Source organism: Acanthochromis polyacanthus, chromosome 8 (genome assembly GCF_021347895.1).
Source record: "Acanthochromis polyacanthus isolate Apoly-LR-REF ecotype Palm Island chromosome 8, KAUST_Apoly_ChrSc, whole genome shotgun sequence".
NCBI classification, from domain to species: Eukaryota; Metazoa; Chordata; class Actinopteri; family Pomacentridae; genus Acanthochromis; species Acanthochromis polyacanthus.
Genome location: NC_067120.1, coordinates 13,539,979 through 13,560,508, shown reverse-complemented (window position 1 = coordinate 13,560,508; position 20,530 = coordinate 13,539,979). Strand labels below are relative to the sequence as shown.

The 20,530-nt window shown below is 40.2% G+C and overlaps 1 protein-coding gene across 1 annotated transcript in view; it reads right to left on the bottom strand.

The window, feature by feature from the left end:
- Window positions 1-1,042: 1,042 nt before the first annotated feature.
- ano3 (anoctamin 3) overlaps window positions 1,043-20,530 on the bottom strand; it is a 42,551-nt gene continuing 23,063 nt past the window's right edge. Inside the window, exons 7-25 of the mRNA XM_051951535.1 lie at window positions 16,828-16,959; window positions 16,118-16,224; window positions 15,079-15,134; window positions 14,740-14,861; window positions 12,988-13,122; window positions 12,772-12,868; window positions 11,389-11,449; window positions 9,283-9,365; window positions 8,941-9,081; window positions 8,370-8,534; window positions 8,122-8,158; window positions 7,900-8,011; window positions 7,566-7,623; window positions 7,165-7,262; window positions 6,735-6,889; window positions 6,459-6,611; window positions 5,244-5,394; window positions 4,982-5,171; window positions 1,043-4,476 (exon numbers count right to left, since the gene is read on the bottom strand). Coding sequence (XP_051807495.1) covers window positions 4,294-4,476; window positions 4,982-5,171; window positions 5,244-5,394; window positions 6,459-6,611; window positions 6,735-6,889; window positions 7,165-7,262; window positions 7,566-7,623; window positions 7,900-8,011; window positions 8,122-8,158; window positions 8,370-8,534; window positions 8,941-9,081; window positions 9,283-9,365; window positions 11,389-11,449; window positions 12,772-12,868; window positions 12,988-13,122; window positions 14,740-14,861; window positions 15,079-15,134; window positions 16,118-16,224; window positions 16,828-16,959 — 2,236 coding nt within the window. The 3' untranslated portion in view covers window positions 1,043-4,293. The remainder of the gene's footprint in view (window positions 4,477-4,981; window positions 5,172-5,243; window positions 5,395-6,458; window positions 6,612-6,734; window positions 6,890-7,164; window positions 7,263-7,565; window positions 7,624-7,899; window positions 8,012-8,121; window positions 8,159-8,369; window positions 8,535-8,940; window positions 9,082-9,282; window positions 9,366-11,388; window positions 11,450-12,771; window positions 12,869-12,987; window positions 13,123-14,739; window positions 14,862-15,078; window positions 15,135-16,117; window positions 16,225-16,827; window positions 16,960-20,530) is intronic.

The window sequence follows — 20,530 nt, the reverse complement described above, 5'->3', positions numbered from 1 at the left end:
GCCATTAGTAAAGCTGAGCTGGAGGATCCCAAGCAAAGATCAGCAGCCAGGCTTTTAAAAGAAGCAATAAAATACTAAAATCAATTTAAAAGCTCACAGCTAGCCAGAGAAGGGCAGTGAGGGCAGTATAATGTGGTAGCTTCTCTTAGTACGTTCTAAAAGTGCAGCAGCAGTGTTTTGTGTCAGCTGCAGTCTTTGGATGTTTTGTATGCTGGGATCAACACCTGAGCACTGATGAACCCATTAAATATTTTTATGCTTTCGTATTGCTACTCAAAGTTAATGATCTGAGCATTTCTTCCACCACTGCAGGAAAGAATGCAGCTGCTTAGTGTCAGACAGTTATTCTTTCTGGTGTGTTTTGCTTCCATTTTATTATTTCTGTCAGTGCATTGCATCTTTTTGCACGGGTTTTTGCACCCACTGGCCTTTGTATGGGGTCACAGCACTACATATAAAAATGCATTCATGTACATCCAAGTTACTATTTTCTTTAGAAGATCCAACAGTGGTGGGAACGTGAAGCCGCAGCTTTTTCTTCCAGCGTGTGACGTCCGTTAGTGAAAGAGGTGAAAGGAAATATCGCAGTGTGGGTGTCAGAGCAGAGGAAATAGCGAAAGTATGAACCATCTGTCACCAGAATTCAAAGTAAACCAAACCTTTGCATGTTTCGTTTGGAGTGTTTGGATTTCACTGTAAAAATGAAGGCGACTTGACGTGAATGGAAAAGCAGTTAGAGGTGAAGGCTGAACGGCAGTGGCATTAAACAGAAACAACGCGGTGGGAAAATCCTACAATTCTCAAATAGTGGGTTCGTTATAGAAACACAATCTTTTTAACAATATGTTATATGAACGCTCTCTGGCAGGAGGATCTGTGGTGTGTCATAATAGCAAGGGGGAAAAAGAAAACAGTCTCTGCACTTAAGTGTGCTCTGGGTTCATTCCATAAGCAGATTTCATTAACCTTGAATGACAGCAGAGACGATAACAGCCTTTTCTCTGCCGCCTTATTTTATAACACAAACAATGAAGACAACAGATTTGATTTAAAAGATACAATCCATGATTTATTACAGAAAAGAGTGATATCCAAATTATTTTATGTTACATTATTTTTATACATTTCAGTATGTTTTTACATGTAAACAGGAACGAAGTAAACAATGTTATTGATACACTTCATGTCACGACTGATAATCATCCTATTGTACAGTTAAATCTACGGGCTGACGTCACTGTGCTTCCACGTCAAGTACATCATTGCTCAAGCACAATCCTATTAGGAGGCGTAGCATGGAACAGAAAGCTTAATCCCCCTCTAGACTGCTATGTTGTCAGAGATGTGCAAGGTCACGCCATTATTACTTATTATACAATACCCATATTGTGCTATTGCCAACGGTAGAAGGCATGACAAACACCTTTCCACCACTGTGCAGCATTTGTATTAGTGAGGAGGTGAACAGATGAAGATCCATCCGGACACGATTAGTATCTGGGCAAGTCAGACATCCAAGGTCATACAATTATTCATTCATAAAATCCCCCCCATCCCCTTAGGTTAAACGCTTCAATTCCCAGTAGAGTGTCTAAACAGAAGCAGTCTGAGGATTCGGGCTCTCCTTGAAATTCCAGGACAGATTATATTAATCAGTGTGGAGTCCGAGCTGTTGTTTAGAAAATACTCTTTCAGTATAAAATCCCGCCACATGTCTTATCTAGGAGCTCCAAAAATGACCAACACTGGAAAAGGGAGGTGATATGTTTAAGACGCTGTTAACAACTTTACAGAAGTTAGCTCTGCTCAGAGCAGGTGTTAAGTCATGCATACTCTACAGTACAAATGTACCAATACGTTTACATCTGCATCTGTTCAAAATAAACGTAGCACTCGAGGATAACAACATGCATAGATTTTCAGTGTTCACATAGCAGGGAAGATATTCTGAAAACCTGGACTAGTTTTCTAAAAGTCAGAATAAGATTTAAAAGCTAATCTCTCTCTCTTGTGAGTGAAACAATGAGTCACTGGACTGACCTTAAAGCAACAACCTGCGTTATGTGACGCCATAATCAAATGTATGACTTTTGATCTGCTCTAATACACGAACTGTGGTTATGGCCAAAAAAAACCAAAACATGCTTTTTTTACTGTGCGTGAGCATTATAGTCATGCGAAAGCACTGCAGTGCAAAAATATATATCTAAAAAAGCAAGATAGGTTTGATTGAATCTTAGAAAATATGATAAAAAGTCGGCAAACATTCAGAGGACACCTGAGAGATGTGGACAATACGTTTTCTATCTGAGGGTGAGAGCGGGTGAACTGGTAGCACAAAATAACAGTATAAAAACATTACATACGCTGTAAAATGTATGTACAAAAGCAGCAATGAAAGAGAACAAATCCAAATAATGTACAAGCCTTTGAAAATGAAGAAGATGTTTTCACTGTTGTGCAATGTCTTCAGGATAGCGATGTTCCCTTCAGATGTTAGGTTGGTGTAGCTTTCACCACTACTGTGCATAACATTGTTGCATTTACCATCATATGATCAATATGACCTGAACTGAAGTGTTTGGGTCAATAGAGTCCCCATCGCCCGCCAAACACACAACCGCTCCATTAGTTCTGCACACTCTACACACTCCAAAACTCTCCCTCTCTACATGAACAAAGAAGGAAAAGATTCTGACTCAGCCTCACACACTGATATATATATCGGTCATGTTGCCTGTTTTCCTGAGTTCACTGGGCGAAAACCTGCTATTCTAATCCATGACATCAGAACTGACCACCATAAAAAGGCAACATCATGACTGCATTCAGCTAAAACCTATCATCTCAGTTTCCCATTGACAAAAGGTCAGAAAGCAGTCGAAACTGTGCCTGACTGTGTGTTTAATAAAAGACAGGAACAGAAGCATGTATATTATGGTTTGTGAGTGTAGAACAGAGGATGGATGTTCTTTGCAAACTGAACATCCAAGCCACAGGTATTTCTAAGAGATCCAAGTTTCAACCACGCTTCAGGGCTTCCAACAGCAAATGAAAAACAGACCGCGAGGGCAGAGCGGAAGAGCAGATTTGTGGATCCTGCATGCGAGTGTATACATTGTTCGTGACGGGAGTCGCGTTACAGCGCGCGCCGTCCACGTTAGCTGAGACCCGAGTAGGTACTGTGGTGTGACTCACATCCAAAACAAATCCTGACAGCAGAGTTCAGAGAGTTTCACGGCAGATCGGACAACGGAACGAGGAGAGAGAGTATTTCTTGCACTTCAGAAAAAAGCACGTGCTGCACAATACAGGCACACGTGATGTTGTGGTGACACAATTGTGGCGCGCAATCATTTTTGTTACACTGTAGGCACAATCAAATTGCACTAAGTTCACATTTCTTCAACTCAGGACAGTCAAGCTCAGCAGTAGCACGGAGATTAACACACAGCTCACACTGAGTACAGACACATGTGAACCAGGCATCAAGACGGGGACTTTGTCTATCAAAAGGTACAAAACAGATTTACCATGCACTTTAAATGACTTCTGAGAGGATTCCTTCTCAAATGTACTGAATGGATGTGAACATCCTCCACAATGAGTGCTGTTGTTTTCATTTTTGTTTGTTTTTTTTTCTTTGCAGATATTAATCGGCATGCTTCGTCAGCAATATACACTTACTTTGCAAGGAACAGTGCCAGTTTTATTTGGTAGCCACATCACCAGAATCACTTTGCAACGAGAAAAGTGCCACAGTAGCTCTTTCACATGGACGTGGCTCTGCTGATGCTTGCAGGAGAAATAAAAAACAGGGCCATGCTGCGAGCTGCACCGGACTGCAGAGTCAAAGCAAAGTGCTAGCTGCCACACAGAGAGAGTGCAGGATGGGTGCCGAAAGTGAACAGTGGTGACCTGCAGCCCTTGATCTGCATAGTAAACATTACAATTGCGAAAGGTTTTCCCAGTGAAGCCATGACACAGCACAGAACTGAGGGCAACCAGCCGGGTGAAGCCAGGTGAGGGGGTGAGGGTGGGGCAGAGAGGGCCAGAGCCAAGAACCAGGATGTGGAACAGATGGCGAGGGAGCGGCCAGGGTCAGAGCTCGGACCGAAGCCAGGCAGGTTTGAGGGCGGGAGGATCTGGTTACTCAAGAGGGTGTCTTTGGTGTACAGAATCAGCCGAGTGAAGCTGGACTCTAGAAGCTAGTATACGTAAGTAAGCAGACAGGGGAGGTGGTGCCTGTGAGCTGAGGGCTGTGCAGCGGGAAGTGGACACACGGCGGTAAAGCTAAGGCCACTCATGGTGATAACGCCGTCCGTTCTTCTTTCTCTCTTTCTGGAGATGCTCCAGCTCCGCTTCGTACATCATCTCCTGCATCAGGTACTTTTCCCTCCTCATGCGATCGCAGAGATCCTTCGGCATGTCCGGGATGAGGTACGCTATGAAGGACTTGATCCCAAACACCAGGTGCTGAGGGAAGCATTAATCATTTATAAGTTACTGTCCAGAGAACTCACATGTCTTCGTTGCCAATATTTGCTGCATAATTCACTGAGCTTGCAATGGTAAACATTAAAAGCACCAAAATATAGAACTTTATATGCCCTGCAATGTTTTATATATTAAGCAAGGTTTTGTCTGTGCAGAAATCGACACAGAAACCAGTGTTCTCAAGGGAAAAAAACTTGCAAGGGAAGAAGGAGAAAATTTATGTCTTTTAAGCAGGACCACCATGTAATTTGGTATTTTCATTCTGCCGCCTTTCAGTTGTAAAAACATTCCTTAGAAGCCGGATTTAATTAAAGCTCAAAACTCATCAAAACAGGATTGCGAGGCTTCCATCTACAGTAAAAACACATAAATAGATAAAAATAAAATAAAGCTAGTAAAAAATATTGAATCTCACTGTAAATGGATTTCTTTCCAGCTGCTTGCAAACACAAACACAAAAAAGGAATGCAGACTGGCAACATACCTCAAAGACAATGATGAATGCCAGCCTGGCAGCCAGGACGTGCCAGAACTGCAGGGTGAACTCGTACGGCACGGAGCTCCAGGGCGGTGCTCTGTAGTCCCTGTACCTGCAGTATCTGGACTGGCTGCTGTTCTTCAGGTCGCCCATATCAAACACGGACAAGCTGCTGTTCATGTAGCCTCGCAAACACCTGAGGGCGAAGGAGAGTTATCGCGCTGCAGCACACACCGGATACACTTAACTCATGACTTTCAATGCTCACTCGTTCTCGTGGTGGTGTCCCTTGTCCACGCACGGGCCGTATTTGAAGGCGTAAACAAAGCGTGGGATGTAGTCTGAAGTTATGGCGATGACGAAGGCGTTGGTGATCACCGCCAGCACGCCGATGCCTTCGAGAATCCCATGCCAGATACCTGATGGACAAAACAGAGGAAAATAAACATTATTTAACCCCCTGATGTCTGAATTAATTTACAAAAAAGTGTGTTTTTGTTTTCCAGCTGATGGTAAAATAAGTGGAAATTGTTAATTTCTCTATTACACATAGAACAGATATATATTAATAATGACAGATACATAATAATTAGGTCCTACTCCAACCTGTCCTAGAAGAAACCAGTGCTTGCAAAAGGTTCTGAAGTACGTATTTTATATGTACAAACAGGCATTGGAGGAATAGAAACACTATCTCAGCTGCACTTTGAACGAAAGTGGTATGATGCCAGTTTGTGACAATAGGCGTCAAGCGTTAATACTTTAGTCAGTGTAAAGTTTTTGTTTAGATCTACACACCTTTACTCACAGCCCGATATTGGAACTTAACCTCCCAGTGCCTTTTATAAGTTAAAGATCGACTTTAGCCAAAAAAAAACTCTCAACAACAGAAAAATATGACTCTTCTGATGTGCCCATTTTCCCTGAGTGTGCCTCATTTACTTCTCTTCAGGTAATAATTTACTAGAATGAGACTCAACAGCCTGCAGCAATGAGCAAGGATGTAATGCTTTTCAAAATACACGAACAGCTATAGAACTAAACATTATGTGTTACTCAGAATACAACATGCTTTTTGGCAGCATTGCAATAAAGTTAATTAAGGATACAAATGGTGGAGATTTTGTGCAGTTTGTCGCCACCTGATTTGTCTGTGAATGATCGCTAAAGGTCAGCTCAAACCTACACATTCTGTGTGACACTAAGTGTTTATTACAGCTCAGGGACACAAATGTTTCCTCCTTTCATTACCATCAGAAGCAATCGTTCATATAGAATATGACAGCTGAAGTGTGACGCTTGTAATCATATGGGGAGGTGCAGCATATGGCAGTACAGATGGATAGGATATGGAAACGTATCATCTCCATAGGGTGGATGATGTCTGGTTACCACGACATTTTACTGTAAAAAAAAAAAAAAAAAGGGGCTCTGATCCAAAAATAACAGACAGTGTGCGAGTTACACAGAGTGACATAAAGACCTATATCAGTGGCTCGGGCTGGCATGGGTCTCCTCCACTGAGTGACAAACTTGTAGGCGTCGAGACGAATCTCAATGATGTTGTTGAGCAGTGCAAGAAGAGGGGCCAACGGAAACGCTGCTACAAAGATGGTGGTGAAGCCAAACTGGAGAACTGCAAAGGAAAGAGCCATTTAGACCTCATCACTGGCACAAACGATGATAAGGACTGAATAATAGGGGTAATTTGCTTAGGAAATTGCTTTCAGACAAACGCCAGTGCAGTGTAATGTTTTACCCATTTCGAGGTATTCATCCACCAGGCCATGGGCGTTCATTGGCTGCAGATTCCAGTCTTTGTCCCACTGTGGAAGCTGCGTTTTGTTCTCTACGTTCTGTCCTCCACCACCTCCTTTCTTTATCTTCCTTCGAGACCACCAGTTCTGCAGCAAACTGGAAATGCAGGAAGTAGCTGACTGTCAACTCAAAGCAATTATTTCTGACAATGCAATGAGCACTGCAGGACCCCTTTTACTAAGCTGCACACAAGCGGATTTGATGTGCTTCCGCAGGAGAAAATTCTTTTCATATGCTAATGAGCGAAAAGACAAAACCCTATGCAGACATTACATCCGGTTTGTAAATGACCAATCTCTGCAATTCTCAGCATTCGTTTCTAATGGGTCATAAAGAAAGAGCAACATTGCTTTAATAAGGCATTTACTTACGGAAAACCGAGCTCCATGAAGTTGTTCCAGATCTGTTTGAAGAACATGATGACTCCCATTTGCAGGCAAAGATCAATCAAACAGCCGCTTGGGTGACACTGAGGACAAACACATTTCATGTAAATAAAAGAAAACTGTAACATCCATATTTCATGCCTGATGGTTCAAAGCTGAGCGTGAATCCTAGGACGCACTCGATCCCATTCTGTTTTTTGATCATTAAAATTGAAAATCCCAGCAATTATCTAAGAGATTAATGGTTCACAGAGTAATGTACAGTCGGATCATTACAAAGATGAATGACATGAAAATTCTAGATGTGTCCTAAAACAGAAGGTGCTAATCAGCCCAATCATTGCTGAAATAATCAGCTACTTACTTTAATGCCTAATTGCACTCACCTCCTCCAGTCTCCATCGATTAAACAGTTTATTATATTTTCCAGGCCTGCCAGCAAACCTGAGTAAATTGAGATTGGCAACATTAACTGTGAAATTCAATCAGATAAATACTAATAAACTCAGAGCAGAAAAAAAAGCACTCAACGGTGCCAATTATGTCCAATAAGGGTTTTGGAAGTGCTGAAACATGAGGTCCAAACATACAGGGAGGAGGGGAAGGGAGGGAATCTTGGCAGATGTCGTGACATGGGAGTTTGAAACAAAACATCTTTGCAGAGTTTCTCATTAAATGCACTGTAAACAGGAGCGGTAAAGTTCATGGCAGCCGGCCTACCTTCCCAGAAAGAAAGCGATGTAAAATGTGGAGCTGTTCAGATTTACAAACTGGAACAGGAACATTTTCAGAGCAAAGCTGTTCTCCCACTCAGACTCTGTCCGTGGGTGCTCTAAAGGGGAGGGAGAAGGGAGGAGAGGGGGAGACGGGGGAGAGATGAAATACTCAGCAACCATCTGGGAAGCAAGAGATAATGAGGGCATAAATGCATGTAACACTCACCTAAATTAGTCAGCAGATAGGCCACCTTTTCATACACCTGACAGGATGATAATACTCATAAGTGTCAACAGAAAAAAGGTTAAACGGGATAATGATCATGAGAAAGAAAGGCAAATAGTAATCTCAGCAAAAACAAGAAAGTCTTTCTCTGCTATACTTCCTGGAATAAAGTTCTAAACAAATGCTCCATGAAACATTGTTGGACAGAAAATGTAAATGTGCCAGATGATGCTTGTCCAGACACCCACCACATTGAGAGACATGATGATCATAAAGTTGATGCAGACTCCAGTGCCAGAGGTGGCAAACTGCCAGTTTTTCTTCACAAAATGCCAGTTGAAGGAGGCAAACTTCTCCATCGCAATAAGACGGAAAACCACTACAGCAAACACGGCTGTCAGAACGAGGGAAATCTAAGCAGAGTTGATGTAGGGAGGGAGGTAGAGAAAAAACAGTGATAAATGAGTTTAAAAACCACCATGAGCTCTATGCTTAGGAACAGATGAGCACCTCAGTTTAGGCTGATGAGGCTTTATTTCTATTGGAACTGAGCAGCAAAAAGGAAAATCTAATGACTATGAAAAAATGTATTATAAAGAAGAAGACTTTCACGCCTAACTTATATGTAAACAAGAGAAATTAGGCCATCAGAAAGGTTTAATACTGTCTTTTCTATGTATACATGCTTTCTCCAGCAGGGGGCGACGTTAAACCACAGCTAACACATGGCACTGCTCTAAAGGTGGCACACAAAACAACGGTGAGCTCACTGAGACTGAATCCCAAAAGGCCAGATTATTCAAAGATCAAAGGGTTTACCATGAAGAATATTCCGGACACAGACACCATGAGCCGGCTGAGTTTGTCTGAGAAGGGCTGGAAAGGCTCAGGCTTGCCAGAGATGGGGTTAACCCTCTCCACCCTGGAGTACTTGGCTTCAAACTGAGGCCTCAGCTCCTCCTGAATAACAACAGATATTACAATATGAGCAACTGAACAGCAGCTTTACCTGCCTAATGAATCAATCAGTCTTCTTTTATTATCTTATATAGCAGCATCAAATTTAGACGAAGGGATGCATAAACACAGGTTAGAGTCATGAGGAAATCAAATATTATAATATAAAATATTGAATCCATTTTTAAGATATTGCTGACTTACCTCTTCCTCCTCCCAATCAATGAGATCCCAGTCATATGTCAGTTCTGCCCTTCTCCTTTTCCAGAACTCCAGGAACACTGTGGCTGCAGAGGGTATCATGAATGAATCATGTTATTGATCAAATTTGAAATGTGCCGCTCTGTACGACTGATAATCATGTGACTGGGGAGGCTACGCAGAAGCACACAGGTCCGATATTCCGAGTGAAACAGGCTGCAGTGACATTCATGGCCCATTATGGCGACTGATTGCAGCCATCAGCTCACACACTGCTTTGCTTTTGTAGGTGAAGTTAAGGGAAAGTGGCAACAGCAAAATGCTTTACTTGTACGTAGTTCTCCCTCAAATCGTGCATTTGTCAGGAGAGATTCATTTTCTGTGGAAAGACTTCAAAAGTAAAGCTTTCTGTGGGCACACTTCAGCCTGGAGGCATTGTTTCTTTTGTGTTGGACTGTATTGTGACATGAGCCGCACAAAACACCAGAAATTATGTTGTTTTTCTGTCAAGATTTTTCATATGCATCATGGTTTGTTACAAACACACAACAGCAGAAAAAGGCTTTTATAACAGCTGCACGGCACGCACGCTCAGAATCTGGATTTATGGGGTTCAATATCTGTGGAAGGATTTGTCATCAAAGTCGGTGAGAAGAAAAACAGTGTAATCATGTACCGCATTGTGATGGACAGCACAGTGTAACTCTACACTACTGACTCAGTCCTGGCATCAGTTTTCATGACATGCAACATATTTTGTGGGATTTTATAGGAGGACAGATTGTGAATGAATACCGACACACGCATTCAATCAGTGAGGGTGAAATTTTTACACACAGGAAAATGTTGACGGCTGAAACTATTAGCCAGTTACTCCAGTTAATCAGCAGATAAATTGTCAATTATTTTAATAACTGAGTCATTCTCAAGATTACTCAACATTTAATAGTCGCAGCCACTCAATTATAATAATTTTATTTTTTTCGGTTATATTTGACAGTAGGATGATTATTTAAACTGTTGGTAGACAAAAAAAGCGAATCCATGACAGTATCTTGGGCTGTGATGAACATCGCTATTTTCTGTCACTGTTTACATCACAGGCATTAATCAAGGAATAAAAACGCCAATGAGTAAATGATGAAAATAATTACTGCTTGGCTGTCTGTGTGGTTTTTTGCGACTCCATTTAAGGCCCAACGAATTGATAAAGACAGATTTGTGATGCGCACAACTGTGGCCTTAAAAAGCACCAGAATTTGAGTCCTCAGTCAGAACAAGTTTGTCTGCTGTTGAAGATGTTCAAGTTTAATATAGCTTGACCCACTTTTGTTTAAAGAGAGAGAAAAGCAGCCTTTTCAGATGCCTACATTCAGTCCCCTGGGCGAACCAATTTTTCATGTCTATCTCACACGCGCACTCACACACTAGACCTGGAGTGCACTCGCTCAGTGGTGCAGTACTGCTGCTTTGGTCCACACTGCCAGGAGCTTTAATGCAGGATTCACGGCTACAGACCTCAGTCAGCTTGGTTGGCTGGACCTTCCTCGGTGTTCTAGCGCTCCTTAGCCTTCATTTAGCCCAAACACTGAACACAGAGTGCCAAGTGCTCCTTCTGGCACAGGTGATTATTTACCACGCTGGCAGATAGATGGATCTGGGCCAGATGCTGCACAGCAACGCTCAACCTCTACATTACAAAGATATTACAGCAGTGGGAAATAGCTGCAAAATACCAATATCAGGTTGCAGTTCTACAACCCCGTCAGGTCGAATGATAGCCCCCCTCTGGAGGAATGTTTAATTATCCGACTAATTACATCAGGAAGCACTGGAAGTATAAGTGCAGATGTTCAATCACAGAAATCTTGCCATGATTTACTCTCTGGCAAACACAGCACAGAGTGAAGAGTTTCTACTGTATTAAATTCCTAGTTGAAAAACTTAATGTGTTTGGAGGAGTTGAGTGGAAAGTGGAAGCATGAATACTGACACAGTATTGTATAAATAGATTTGAATTCCAGTACGGTTTGATTTGAGCAGAGAACAAAGCTGAAACAACAAGCGATCACATCAACAGGAAAATGAACAAAAACAGCCTCCACCTACCCCAAATAGCCATGAAGATAGCAAAGAACACGGTGCCACCGTTGTCAAACAGATAGGTCACCTAGAAACACAAGCACAGGAAGGGCTGCTCGAAAAAAATACAACAGTACGGTGCTCGCTTTACCGATGAAACAGAATTATCACTTTGTTATCCTGCAAATTTCAACAGCCTCAGTTTTATCGAAACTCTGTTAGGGCTCGAGAATTTTCTTCTCATCTCTGAGTTCAGGCCCTCACAGGGGAGATTTCTTAACCCTCCTGTTGTCCTCATTTACAGCCACCAAAAAATATGGTTTCCTTGTTTGAAAAAAAATCCAAAAATTCTGCAAAAAAAAAAATCCCCAAATTTCAGACAATTTGCAAAACCTTCAGGAAGAAAATTTCAATAATTCCTTAAAGGTTTCCCTTAAAAGTTTTATTTTGGAAAAAAAATTTTGGCAAGAACATTTTTAAAAAATATTTTCAAAAAATGAGTAAAAATTTTCCAAAAAAAAAATCGTAAAAATATCTAAAGTGACGACATATATATCAGTAAAACTTCTAATATTTTCTTTAAGAATATTCACAAAAAAAATCAACCAAAAACCAGCGAATTTCGCTGGATTTTTGGTTTTTTTCCACCAAAAAATTTTCAAAGATTTCCCAAAAATGTTGAAAATGTGAACATCAGAAGTTTCACTGTGAGAATACATATTCTTTTCCACATTTTCAAACTTTAAAACGAGTCAATTTTGACCCGCAGGACGACACGAGGGTTAAATAAGTAGTTACAATGTGCTAAATGTGGATCACCAGGAATTACCAAGAGTTAGATAAGAAGATTGATTCCAGCTTCCCATCTGTGCAGTGATAATAAAACTAAAGCCGTCGGCTGATTAGTATAACTTAGCATAAAGGCTGGAAGCAGGTGGGAACAGCTAGTGTGAGTCTGTCCACTCGCAATAAATCTGGCCAACAGCACCAAAGCTCAATAATGAACACACTGGATGTTGTTTATTTAGTCTGCACTAAAAAGAAAGTAAAACAAAAGTTGTGATTATACCTTTGTACAGAGCCAGGCTATATGTTTCCCCTGCTACAAGCTCCTGGTTTCAGCTTTATATTTAACAGATATGATGGTGTTGATCTTCTTATTAAACTCTTGGCAAGTAAATAATGAAGAGCATTTCCAAAGATGTGCAAACAACCATTTAAAGATTTTTAAATACTGTATCTTCAATTAAAACTGACCTAAATTGGTTTTAATGGAGCTGATTTCTGTGATCATGACATACTTTAGTGACAACTTGACAGCTCTTTTTAATGAGTGTCTAACAAGACAGAAGAGGCTGAGAAACATACCATGATTCTGTAATTATAGATGATTAATAAAACTGCTCTGACCTTCGCGTAGACACAGCTGTCACTCAGAGTCCACGGCTCACAGGTTTCCTCGCACATGGGACACATGATGGTGGTGTTAGCCTCACAAATCTCTTTACTGATGACACAATGAATTAGCAAAGGACAGCAACAATCAGATAATTATCATTTTCAATCTACATTAATAAAAAAGGAGTATGTGTGCTCTCTTACATGGTAATTGCTGTGTGAACTGACCTGACTTGGCTGGAGTCCATAGTGAAGAGGCCATAGAGGAAGACAAAAACGCCAACCAAGGCTGCAGGAATTAACATGCCCGTGTACCAACCCAGCCACGCAAAGTAAAGACCGATTTTCTCACCAAAGTACCGCCTGGGAGAAAAACAAAGAGACAGAGTGGTGAACATTCACCGCTGACTGTTAATTAAACCTGTTCACGTTCTTTTAGAAAGCAGTTGTGGGTGTAGTTAGCACACTGCGAGGTGGTCATGGAGGCTTAATGATAAGGAGGCTGCTGGGCTGAAAGGTTGCACAGTATAACGTCGTGGTGGGAAACAAATCAATAACTGTATCTTTTTCCTAAACCACAGCTGTCAGGGTTGCCCTTGAGCAAAGCAATTACTTCACAAGTGCTCTAAAACAGAATAAAGCAGAGAGAGAGAGAGTTAACAAATCTTCCCTCAGCATGTTTACATGCCCTGTAGCATCCCAGGTTTGTGAACAACAGGATAAGAGATTATGTACAATGAAGATGTAACTTTTCATCACAGTAGATGTCATTTTCAGTGATATCAGCCTATGTTGTTATACAGTAAATTAAATTGGGAAAATTCAAGGATTTAGCAGCCAGATAGGAATGTCTCTGCTCCACAAAGTAAAGATACTTCAGTAGATTCAGTTGGTTTTGCCAGAAAGCGGTCAAACTTATTTATTTGCAACACAGATAAGGATGGCTACCTTCTGTCACCAGTTTGATAAAATCTCTTCTGACAAATTTTTCCCATGTTATATGTCATCATATGTGGCGGTATGGATCAGTGGGTAGAGTGGTCATCTTGTAACGGAGGGCTGCAGGTTCAATCCTGGCCTGGAGAGCTCATGTCGAGGTGTCCCTGAGCAAGACACCCCGAACCCCTAACTGCTCCTGATGGGTCGTGGTTAGCGCCTTGCATGGCAGCTTCCGCCATCAGTGTGTGAATGTGATGTATAATGTAAAGGGCTTTGGGTATTGTTTCAGGTATAGTAAAGCGCTATATAAATACAGACCATTTACCATCATATCAGACAGACCTTAACAGGATTTGATACATGCACAAACAGAAATGTTTAAATTCTAAACAGAATTGAAAATTTTTTGATATTATGCTAATTTGCTTTGTTGTTGTGACTTAAATGTGGAGACACTCCCACACCTGTGCCTTAAACATAACGGTAAAGCTGTCATGTGATTAATTTATCTTAGCATAGAATTTAGAAACAAGGGAAAAACACGAGCAAAGCTTTATCAAAAGTATTTATCAGCACCTCGAAAATCTACTAATTTACATGCTGTCTCACATTTGTTCAGTGCATACAAAACTAAAATTATAAGTTGTAGTTCAGAGAGAGTTATATGGTGTAACTCCTGCTCGTAAATTCAATTCTGTACTGTCTTTAGCACAGTTCCCACACATGGAAGAGACAAACTTAACAGACGGTGCAAAAGCACAGAAGAACAAATGCAGTCTAATGTGGGCTCAGCCTCAGCTGTCATCAATCGGTTCAGAAATAGCACACGTAGCGAGATGTTGAGAAGTGCTAGACGAGAGTGTTCATCATCAGGAACCTGCAATCATTCATTCAGTGAATGCAGCAAAATGAACAACTTGGTTTTTCTGTGTTCAACTGAAACTACTGAATAAGACCACAGAGAGGATCGAGATCATAACCAGGACACAAGAGCTCGTGCACAGCTCATGATGTTGTGTCATCTGTTTCAGAGCTGATTACCTGATGAGGTCCAGAGGCTGGTATTTGTACCAGATCCCCCAGCGGGCCCAGCGTTCATACAGAAGATGCCTGTGGTTCTGTGCTCCATGAGTCTTAATAGGATGTCTGCTCTTGTAACCACCCTGATAAGACAAAAAAAGTTGCCACATTACAGGAAATATTTTATTTTTCTTCTTTCAATTCTCAGTGATCAGCTTTTCAAGTGAAACTTTCTTTCGAAAATCAATATAAAAGGCCTTTGAATGCTTTCAAAAGGCCAGTATGAATAAAATATAGAATTGTTTTCACTAATTTGTAACTCTCTACTGATTTGCAGCACAAAAAATTATATCAGCTCACCTCATGTGGAGGAAATGCCGCCTCATATGTGTTGTTGCCCAATAGCCGGTTAATTCCTACAGTGAAATAAAACAGGTCACATCAAATAACAGCTAGAATAGCACAAGGACACCACATTAAAAATTCAGTAGCAGTCATAACAGAGAGGGGACTGATGAGAGACTCATTGAGCCCACTCTTCCAGTCATAACAGTTTACTATATTATGGAACTGACAAGCTACATTCAGTGCTTAAAACACTCAGGTTAGGATTTCAAATAGCTGCAGGCACTTGAAAGTGACCTTTTCATTTTTGCAGGGCCACAATTTCTTCATGTCCACACCATCATTGATGGAGGTTACAAAATCTTTAAACTGTGGTCACAATAAACCGACAGAACTGGCTGAAGGATTTGTATTGTTTGAAAACCATTATTTCTACAGTGCAGTCATTTGCATTGTCATCCAATGACTGAAACTGCAGATAGTGAGAGCAGGAGCAGCAATGGATGGATTTGAAATGGATTTTCCACTCTTGTGGCTGAGCTGATTTTATTTGTTGGAAAGTAAAGTGGTCAACAGCATTAAAATATTAATGCGAAATCCGTTCCAGTCCTTCAGGGCCCAACTTTAATCAGCAAAGCATGTTGGCAGCAAACACACAAGATAGTAGAGTGGGAGTGAATGGACAGTTTGGTCAATATAAAAAAAAAAAGAGATAAAAAAAAAAAACACAGACCAGAAGGAGAGAGGGATCAGCCACAAGTTGGACGATACCATCAGCTCAGAGACAGCTTATATTTTAATCATCCTCCAGCAAAACAACAAACGTAATTCCTCCCATTACCCTACTAACACTCCCTTAAGTCAAATTAACAGAAACTAACAAGTATCTCTTTGTAACATGAAGACTCTGTTCCTTTTCTCTTAGTAAAAACATGATCAGAAATATGTCCTTAAGATGGATATATATACATTGTTAACTATGATAACACTAATATTGATATATTGTTTTGTATGCGAGATATGAGGGGAGGAAGAAGCAAGCATGGTGCTTTACCCATCTTTGATTTTCCATCTTCATATTTGGTACGCTGCAGAACATGATGCACTATTCTGCTTCTGGTGGAATTGGAGAAGAACGTCTCCCTGTTGTTGATAGTGAAGCTGGGAGGAAATAACAACACACTCCTTTAGTTATTCATCATGCAACTGTGTATCGATATCATCCAGACAAAGCCCTTAACGAGAGCTGAGCCAATGATGAGGGAGGTTCATTAAAATACAATTTATGCTGGAAAGTTTGTGCTCTCTCCAGCATCATTATTTCCCGAAAAACGTCCAATCTGACAAGCAAAGGGAAAGTGGAAATGATTCAGTGACAAATGAGTTCAGATGGTGTCTTTTATCCCAGAGAAGCTTTGAAAACACAGAAAAAAACAGGAAGAAATAGAAGAGAAATCTTTCACGGACATCTGCTGCTGAATTTCAATATCTTATTTATGATCAACTTGTCTTCAATATTCTGGTTTCTAAACTCAAAGCTTTAAAATATACAAGACTGCTTAGTGCAGTTCACCTCCTCATTTTAAATTCCATATAGTAGCTCGAGACATGAATGGAAGTGATGGACGGGAGGGAAACAACAAACTGGGAGCAGCATAAATATCACTAACATCACTGGTGCAGACACTGCTGTTCTGTCACACTGTGATCATGCTCATGAATGTCTGTCATGGCTTGTTTTGAATGTGCTAACAGCCTCCTTACTGATGCATGCGTGCTCTGCTGAAGGGAGCTGTGTAGCAGTCGGTTTCCTCCAGGTCAGGCAAGGCCTCTTTGTCCAGCTTCATGGGATTTCTGGGAAGCCAGCTTTTTATCTGGCGACATCTCAGATGAAACCTGCTGCACAGGCGCAAAAGGATTAACAACACAGATTAACATGAAGATTGTTTTCTTTGATATGGAACAGTGGCTCCAAAACGTTTATTTCCCCTAACACAACCCTGACAACGAAGCACCGCTGCTGAAAACACATTTACACACACAAGCTCACGCATTGCAGGCATCACTCTGCTATTATTATTTTTCATTTTCACATTCATGACTCATAAGACTGGGAGTCGCTGATCCAAGATAACAGCTTGCTAAATCCCATTCACAGGATAATTGGTCTTTATGGCCATGATTTATGAACCAGGGGTATGAATGCATACATTAACTTCCTAAATTGTATCAGAAACATGATTAAACAGCCATGCTAGCTGTTTTGTGAGGCTGCACTGAGGCCCAACAGATTTGAGATAAATGCTAACAGCGTTGATGCTAACACACTGATGTTCAGCAGGTATAATGTTCACCATGTCTACCATCTTTGTTTATGTTGATAGCTTCCTAACATTTGTTAATCTGAATGAATGTTGTTAATCTGCAGTTATTTAGTCATAAAACAAAACACTATACAAATTTCTGCTTTGATTTGATGATGACATAACATGACAATTTTCTTTTAAATCTGATAGTTTTTAAGATATTCCCATTAAAAATCACAAAAGTATTACTAGATTCTCATAAAAAATATGACAGAAACGATATATTTATATCATGCTGTGTCAATTTCTAGTGCAAAACATTACTGATTGTTTTGGGAAACACAATTTCAAGCTAAAATCTCCCACTTGTCTTGTAATATGTTTTTATCCTTAACACCCAGCAGGCTGTAGACTGAAACTTAAGTTTTAGGTAATATGTTTATAAAGTTGAATTAACTAGAGATTAACTGATATGTATTTTGTTTGTTTTTGGGTGATATGTAAATAGAAATAGGAAAATAAAATATAAATAGAAGTGATTAACATAGGACACTCTCCTCTCGACTGAGACTGATCCCACATTGAGATTGGTTTGTCTCCTGCAGTAATGTTGGCTGTTCTTCTCTATTTTCTTCATTTTTCACTGTTTGATAACTTCTATTGCACACTAACACCTGTATTCTACAGCATTATAAAAAAAATCACATACTATTTCAGGGTAATTTGTTGCTGTCTTCAAACTCAGTGGCTAGCTGTTAGCATAGTGAGAGATGCAAACTTTCTGGTTTGTTGCAATAGGTTGTGCTTCTTGTTAAGTTTTGCAGTCCTTGCTTGAGAGATGTTTCTGAGACCACAGAGCTGCATCAGACCTGAAGTAGTGTATTTAATTTGACAATAATAGGTGAATAAAAATATCAATATCGATAATCAGAAAAGTGGAAAATATCGGCCGAGATAATCAGCCTGGTCGATAATCGGTCAAACCCATAGAATTAACTCAATTAAATCACGGAAAGTATTTCCATGTGGACAAATGCCTTTCAATTGGAATAAAGAAATTCCATATTAATTTACTTAAATTGGACCAGCCCAATTAAAAAAGTTTGGAACCAACTCTTGGAAATAAGTTGACTTAACATAATGTTCATAAAAAGCTATTAAAACACGTGGAATTACTTTGCATGATTTATTTTGCATAGTTTAAAGAGTTAATGTTTTAACTGTAAAATTTAAATCACCAAAGTCATTAAAAACATTGCCTGTAAAACATGAAAGTTTTTGCTACATTTTCCACCACTTCAGATTTAAATGGTAAGGACCCCACCAGTTTTTCATCTTGATAACACATAAATATGGAATTTTTCATATGCTAAAAACTGATACTGCAGCGAACCCACAACGGTCCCAAAACTCAGATTCACACTTCCAGGGTTCATATGTAACAAGCCTATGGAACGAACCAACTCTTAGTGTCTTTATTCTTCTTCACAACAGGTTTCCAGTTCTCATATGGGTGGCCTAATTACTCTGATAGTTCAGGTTGTCACTGTTTAGCATGGAGTATTTTTTACTAAGTTTAAGCAGAGTTGTAGGTGAGCTGGTGTCCTTGAGCTGCAGTGAGCAGCACATTGGCATGTTATGAGGCATGGAGACTCTATATTCAGGCAGAATAAAAGCAGAAAAGTCATAGAGTTACATCTAAGACACTTGAATAATGAAGGGATAATTTTCTTGAAAAAAGTCTAAATATGTAATTTAGATGAACACGTGAGTTTTTAGGGGGCTATTTCAAAGTAACATCTCTGCCCTACTAGTCACTGGTATAAAATGTTTTTGGATCGCCAGTACCATTAAGATGAGTCTCTTGAAAACCATAATTGTAAACATGTGTGTGCAAAATTCCATGCTAATTTATCCATCAAATGAGATATTACAGTTGAAACAGTGAGTGGTACAGTCCAAGGTGTAAAGATGGAGAGTGTTGCACGCTGCACCGATTATGAAGCTCCCTGAGGCAAATTTATGATATTGGAAAAAAAATTAACTCAATTTGGACACCAGTGTCAGTAGAATTCATCCTGAAGGGGCCATGAATCTTTGTATAAAATGACCTGGCTCTCCATCCAGTAGTTGTTGATCTATTTCAGTGTGGATGAGTGTTTGATTAACAGCAGTCGACAGACAGAAACCGATTCTACGAGACTATCTGCTCTGATATGGATTGAATAAATACAAATGGGCTTTCTGGGGGCAAAACACATTGTTGCCAGAGAGAATTTGATGAATGTTGTTATGAAGGGTGCAGGTACTGTATGGAAGGTAATGACATCAAACCAGCAAGCTGTCACCATCTTTACATGGTCCATTTGTTCAGTTTTACAGGGATGTGAGTTAGAGACGAACCATTAGTAAACACATAAAGCCTATTTACTGCTCAGCTAGATTTTTCTTTTAAGAACAACGGCTTAGTGAAAGACTGCAGGAGCTCTGAGGACAACGTAATGGCTCTCATTCTTCACAATGACTAAGATCACTGTCACGCAAGATTTAAAAGTCCTTTGAAGTGCTTTGTTCTCAGTTGGACAGGTGGGCGAGTGTTTCTTGTCTGTCTGCGTCATTTTGTCTGCTCTGTGTGTCATCGAAGCATGACCATTAATATTGCATGTTATGCAAAAACAGGTCTTCACAATTATCCACACCACAAACTCCTTCCAGTCTGAGAGATTCTGTTGACTACGGTATGAGATCCATACATATTTACAGATACAGTCTATCAGTCTGCATGGTGAAGCACAATAAAACACTAAAATGAGGACTTTCACTGCAGTTAACTTGTCAAGTCTGGTTATCCCGGTTCAATAAACTCTGTTCAGAACAGCCGAGGGACAGAAGTAACATGAGTCACACCGTTTTTTGCGGTTTAAAGGATAAAAGCCAGCAGTAATGTCACACCTCAGTAACTGTTGCCTATTCAGAGCTTAACAGGCTCATTCAAAGCCCACATACTAACTTCTGCTATCTTTGCTGTAGTTAAAACGTCATTTCAGTTACATCCCATCAATGGAGTGAATCACAGAGCAGAAATTCACTAACTCAGGGTTATAAAGACTCTGAAAATATGGCCTTTGAGTTTTAAGCTTTTTTCTAACATTAAGAATTTA